The following is a 6,578-nucleotide window of genomic DNA, read 5'->3' as shown; positions in this document are numbered from 1 at the left end:
CCACATGCCTCAACTAAGACTTAGCATACCACAGCTATAGATCCCGCATGACGCATCGAAGATAGAAAATCCCAGCTGCTGCAACTAAGACCCTGTGCAGCCAAATAAATGAATTAAAGAAAATAAAAAGACCCTGCAATGTGGCTACTCTTCTTCCTTGCTTTCCAAGTGCACCTGTGACCACTTACCTATGTGGTTGTGTATTGTAGGAAGGAAGGTGCTCAGAATTCTCAAGGATTACTGGATGCTGTCACTTAATTGATGTTATTTTCTTTAAAAAAATTATTTATTTAGGCTGGGCTGGAAATTTGTTGCTGCGCGAGAGCCATCCAGCTGTGGTGAGCAGGGGCTACTCTGTTGCGGTGTGTGGGCTTCTCATTGCTGTGGCTTCTCTTGGTGAGGAGCATGGGCTCAGTAGCTGTGGTGATGGGTTTAGTTGCCTCTCAGCATGTGGGATCTTCTGGGACCAGGGATCGAACCCTCGTCCCCTGCGTTGGCAGACAGATTCTTAACCACTGGACCACCAAGGAAGTCCCAACTGATGCTTATTTTCTGATGAACCTTTGTGTGGTAGGCTGAATAATGGCCCTCCCTAAGTAGTTCACTTCCTAGGTCCCAAAATGGAACCTGTGAATAGAAGACTTTGCTGATGTCCTTAAAGATCTTGAGATGGGGAGATTATTCTGAATTATCCAACAGGATCTTAAGGGTCTTATAAGAGGGAGACAAAGGGTCAGAGAGAGAGGAGACATGATGACAAAAGCAGAGGTCAGAGTGTGCAGAGCCATGATCCAGAGAGAGTGGGAGGCTTCTAGGGGCTGAGAAAGGCAAGAAACTGCTTCTCCCTTAGAGCCCCCAGAAGGAATGCGGCCCTGCTGACCCATTGTGAACGTCTGACCTCTAAAACTACAGTGGAGTTCTCTGGTGTCCTAGTGGTTAGGATTCTGGGCCTTTACTGCCATGGCCCTGGGAGATCCTGCAGGCCATGTGGCCAACCCCCCCCACCCCCCCCAAAAAAAACAAAAAACAACAAAAATAGCAACAAAAAAAACTAACAAAACCATGTAAGACTTTGTACTTTACTAGTCAAAATGGGGACTTATGGAGTCATACTATACAAGTTTTTATCCAAGTCTAGTGGCCTGTGAACTCACTCTGTAGTTTTTCTGCATATACACAATAATAGAATCCCAGTAGCTCTCTGACCCATAAAACAGTTTGCTACTAAGGTCTGAAGTGCCAAGTGGAAGCCTAGGAATTACCCCACACATCACAGAAAAAATATAACAACCTTCTGGGAAATTCCAGAGATCAGCACCACCAGTTAAAAAAAAAAGGAAAGATGTAGGGATAATGATTCCCATTTATCTTGCCTATTAGTTTTGTGCAAAAGACTAATTTCAGAGAACAAAGGATTATTGTAAATTTAATTCCAGTTGCATCTGATTTCATAATATTGTCTCTTTAGAGCAAATTGTCCTATTTGGTAACTGGTTCGCAGCAGTCATATCAACTGGAAATTGATGTGGCAAATGCCAATCAAACAAAAGGTACTAGAATTTGTTTTCCCCTGGCAATGAGAGCGGTAGTGTGCCTCCATCATCTTTCCTCAAAGATGATGAGTCTTTGGCTCCACGTCATAACCTAGTCTACAGAAAACAATCCGTCATTAAGTCATCATCCTCTTCTAAGGCACTGAGTAAATTACACTGGATCTGATAATGAGGATACCTCAAATGCCCTAGATTTCTTTTTTTAAAAAATAGGATTAAAAAAATCTTCACTCAATACATTTATTCACTTTTATTTTTGCTTGCTTTTTGGCCACGTGGCATGTAGGATCTTAGTGCCCTTGACAGTGGAAGCACGGAGTCTTTTTTTTTTTTTATGTCAAACTTTATTAAAGTATAGTTTACACATAATAAAGTACAGTTGGATTAGTTTTGACAAATGTCTTGGAGCCATCACCACGGTGTAGATAAAATATTTTCATCACTTCAAAAACTTCCATTAGGCCCTTTGTAGACAATCTCCTTCCCCAACTCCTGGTACACAGAAGATTACCTTTTGAATCCTGTGAGTGGGTAGCCCCATTCCCTTCTCCAGGGATCAAACCTGGGTCTCCTGCATTGCAGACAGACTCATAACCATCTGAACCACTAGAGAAGCCCAGTTGAATCCAACATCCATGAAATTTAAGCCCCTTTAAGGAAGCATCGGAGAAGGCAATGGCACCCCACTCCAGTACTCTTGCCTGGAAAATCCCATGGACGGAGGAGCCTGGTAGGCTGCAGTCCATGGGGTGGCGAAGAGTCGGACATGACTGAGCGACTTCACTTTCACTTTTCACTTTTATGCATTGGAGAAGGAAATGGCAACCCACTCCAGTGTTCTTGCCTGGAGAATCCCAGGGATGGGGTCGCACAGAGTCGGACACGACTGAAGTGACTTAGCAGTAGCAGTAAGGAAGCATGGAATTTTAACCACTGGACCACCAGAGAAGTCCCTGGATTTCTTTTTAATACTCTTGCATGACTGAGGATGGGAGAGAAACCTCATAAAAATCCAGAAGTTTGTCACTTTGTTAAAATTTCTAGAGGTTTTTTGGTCTTGGATATGTTGAGATGCCTCCTCCTGAATGAAATGAGTTACTATAGCTTGTGCCCCTACCACTAATACAGAGGCATAGAGTTTTGGTGGGTCACTTTGGATTCTGGAGGCAACATATACATTTGGCCCATCTACTGAGTGATACATAACATTTCAGTTTTGAGTGAAAATCTGAGCAAGAGAAGGCACTGCAGTTTGTTCAACTTTACTGTGAGTTGTTCTGTCACTTGAGCCTAATAACCCAGCAAATTCAATAATTCCAAAGCATCTCTGATATTTTGATGGTTGTGATGGGGCTTCTGGAAAACCTCAATAGAGAAATGTCAGTTCAAACTTCTAGGGGTTTTGGACCAAAGTAATGCCATTTTCTGAAGATAGATATTCCCTTTTTGTGAAATACCTCCTGATTTACTCCTCAGCCCTAGCAGAGACCAAAGGGAAACTAAGTTATTACTCCACCTCTGTTGGTTACTATGATCTAGGTGTTTGTTATTGGATCTACAAAGCTAAAAAGTCGTGCACACCAATAATTCCCAGTCAAATGGAAACAGTACATACAAGACTGTGCATGAACATTTCCTGAAGACACTAGTGAGTTGTGTGAGCAAATGGCTTTGACCCCATGGTAGCTACTCTTGCTGTACTGACACTGCTCTCTCAACCCACATCATGGCCTCATGGGGAGTTTCCTATGACCCATCCACCTAGAAAGGGTAGTTTTGATGCTGATCAGGGTTCTTGACCTTCCCTGATTTATAGAAATTGACTAGAAACCAGACAAGAAACTTAGGCAAGGCTCTAAGGCAAGGCCCCTGCTACAGCAGGAGGGAGACAGAACAAGGAATAGGTTCTCTTGCTTGATTGCTCCCTGGGTGGGGGTGAGCTGGCTCCTTACATAGGGGAAAGGTGGGGTGTGTCTAGGGGTCGGACTGGAGGAGTAGCTTAGGTGGTTTGTCCACCCCTTGGATGGTATTGTATGCAGAGAGCGTGGGCAGTACCCTGCTTTTGCTCCCAATACCCTGTTTTTGCTCCAGAAGTGGCAGTTGGTTTTTTTGGCCTCTTTGTATCATTTGTCCAGAATCTGTCCCAACTGTACATTCATGCAGTATTTTTTTTTGGATCCTATATAGTTTCTTTGTGTGCTTCCCAGGTGGCTCAGTGAGTGAAGAATCCGCCTGCCAATGCAGGAGATGCAGGGTTCTCCTGGGTTGATCCCTGACTCGGGAAGATCCCTAATAGTAGGAAATGGCAACCCATTCCAGTATTCTTGCCTGGAAAATTCCATGGACAGAGGAGCCTGGTGGCCTACAGTCCACAGGGTGGCAGAGTTGGAAATGACTTAGTGACAGCATGCACGCACGCATAGTTTCTCTGTATTTTATTGCTCAGGGTGTGTCCAGGTGCAAATACTGCAGCACTGCAGTAAGGGTCCCAGGTCCCAGACTATCTCAGTTTTCCCCTCAGGCTTGGTTTGTAGATGTTTCCGTATAAAGATGGCTCAGCAGTCAAGAATCTGCCTGCCAATTCAGGAGACACAGGTTTGATCCCTGGGTCTGGAAGATCCCCTGGAGAAGGAAATGGCAACACATTCCAGTATTCTTGCCTGGGAAATCCCATGGACAGAAGAGACTGGTGGGCTATGGTCCAGGGGGTTGCAAAAGAGTTCAACACCACTTATTGACTAAACAGCAAGAAGGAGATTATGCATGCATGCCAAGTTTTTTGCTTTGAAAAAATGTAGACTCAGAAATTTGTGAAAAAATCAACTTTGTTTTCTGCAACCAGTTTCTTTGTTGACCTTAGATTCTTACAGTTCCTAGTCAGTTTTGTATGTTACATTTAAATTTAGCCAAAGGTGTACATAGAGCCCCCTTAAGAGTGATTTCAGTTTCTTTCAGATTTGCTTTGTAGGTTCTATGTAATTCCCACTGCCAACTTTATAAAAGCTGTCTCTAATTTGTATAGATTGGGACTGTTTTTTTTTCATATTTATTTTATTGATATGTACTTGAGTTACAATGTTAATTTGCACAGTGTTAATTTCTACTGTACAACAAAGTGATACAGTTCTCTCTCTATATATATTCATATTCTTTTCCATGATTTGTTTTGAAACTATGGCTCTTTATTTTCACAGGGACAGTTCAAAGGAAATATCAGTAGCTTTTGTTTAATATAAAAAAAGAAAAAGAAAAAAGCACCACCCCTACACAAACACCCTCCTTGAGAACTTACATCTGTTATTAGAAACCTGGTTAAAGGATTCATAGCTTAGAGGGGAAATACAATGCAGATTTCTCTAGATAGCAGTTATTAAAGAAGTTTGGGGGTAAGAATTTTAAAGCTAGCTTGGTGGGCTTATTTCCTAAGCTCAACGTGATTTGGAAGAGGTGTCACAGAGCTAGGTATAGGGTAATGGGACAGTGGTCACTGCCCAGAGCCTTGGAACGGATTTTACTGTCACACAATGCAGGCAACAGAGACTGAGATAACAAAAAATAATCAAGGTGCCAACCAACGTTTTTGGACCGTGCATTCATCATATAGGTCCAAAAGGTGTAGGCATAGGCCGTGTTGGGGTAGAGGGGCCGGAAACTGTCAGTGAGTGGCACAGCCTGCAGCAATTCCCCAAAGCCCTGCTGCTCTTGTGGAGTGAAGCCAGCCTTCTTTTTATTTCCCTTTGGGTTGCGAAGGTCAAGTTCTTCATGAGTCACGTTGAGGTCCCCACGTAGCACAAGGGGCTTGCGGGATGCCAGACCCTGCAGGAATTTGCGAAAGGCTTCATCCCAGCGCTGGTGATACTCCAGGCACACCAGACCTCGGCCTGCATTAGGCACATAGGCTGTCACCAGCACAAACGCATCATATTCAGCCACAATCACTCGGCCTTCCTGATCACGTTCTTCCTCACCACTGCCAGAAGAGACTTCGAGTGGGCACTGGCGGGAGAGGAGGCCCACACCACTGTACCCTTCCTTGCCTGAAGGAGCTGACCAGTACTGATGGGATAATCCAGACAGCTCTTGAAGTTCAACTGGTAGTTGGTTCTCTGAACATTTGGTCTCTTGGAGGCACAGAATGTCTGGGGCTTCTTCCTTTACCCAATCTAAACCTTTCTTCTTAATCCAGGCTCGAAGCCCATCCACATTCCACGAGCAGATCTTAAGTGTGGCTGATTTGCCACTGGGTGAGGTTTTCTGATCTGGGGGGTCTTCATATAGAACTGCGCCCTCTCCTATGGCCTCTTTTTCGTTCTTTTTCACTCCTGCCTTACTCTTCTTCGCCTCTGGCTCAGTCTTGGGCTCTTCCGCGTCTTCGACCACCGCTCCCTTTTCCCCACGTTTCGGCATCACTGTAATGTACGCCCTTCTGCACCAGTTCCACTTGGCCCACTGAAGCAGTATTTTGATCGCGTTGCCCTTTAGCTGACCTGCTTCGGTCCCTTTCCAGCCTCTCCTTAACCCAGCACAAAGACATGATTTTTTTTAAAAAGTCTTTATTGAACTTGTTACAATATTGTTTCTGTTTTATGTTTTGGTTTTCTGGCCTCAAGGCTTTTGGGATCTTAGCTCCCCAACTAGGGATCAAACCCATACCCCGCACATTGGAAGGTGAAGTCTGAACCACTGGACTGCCAGGGAAGTCCCTCCATTACAGTTTATCCCAGGATATTGAATACAGTTCTCAGGACTATACAGTAAGACCTTGTTGTTTATCTATTTTATGTAATAGTTTTGCATCTGCTAATCCCAAATTCTCAAGCTTCCCCCCACCCCCCACCCCAGCCATCTGGCAACCACAAATTTTAGAACCTGGTTTCTGGCCATAAGATATTCTCTGAATGTTGTTCCCCTCTCTTTCTCTGAGTATATCCTCCTCCCCGCCAGACACCTCCCTTTTCCTTGGGCAGTTCAAAGTTTAATTCCTTCCTCTTTTTAATCCAGTCTTGCATCCTCCTCCAACAATTT

General features: G+C 44.1%; 1 protein-coding gene across 1 annotated transcript; it reads right to left on the bottom strand.

Moving 5' to 3' along the window:
* Positions 1-4,717: 4,717 nt before the first annotated feature.
* LOC122688313 (DNA-(apurinic or apyrimidinic site) endonuclease-like) lies at positions 4,718-6,058 on the bottom strand. Its single transcript, XM_043894222.1, has one exon. The coding sequence runs from the start codon at positions 5,958-5,960 to the stop codon at positions 5,004-5,006; it is 957 nt and encodes a 318-aa protein (XP_043750157.1). The 5' UTR covers positions 5,961-6,058; the 3' UTR covers positions 4,718-5,003.
* Positions 6,059-6,578: the final 520 nt, after the last annotated feature.

The sequence above is a fragment of the Cervus elaphus genome, chromosome 33, assembly GCF_910594005.1.
Source record: "Cervus elaphus chromosome 33, mCerEla1.1, whole genome shotgun sequence".
Lineage (NCBI taxonomy): Eukaryota > Metazoa > Chordata > Mammalia > Artiodactyla > Cervidae > Cervus > Cervus elaphus.
Note: the sequence above shows the minus strand (reverse complement) of the source record. Positions and strands in the feature narration are given on the sequence as shown.

Excerpts from the sequence above, each read along its gene's own strand:
- LOC122688313 (XM_043894222.1), bottom strand. The coding sequence starts at position 5,960 with ATGCCGAAACGTGGGGAAAAGGGAGCGGTGGTCGAAGACGCGGAAGAG.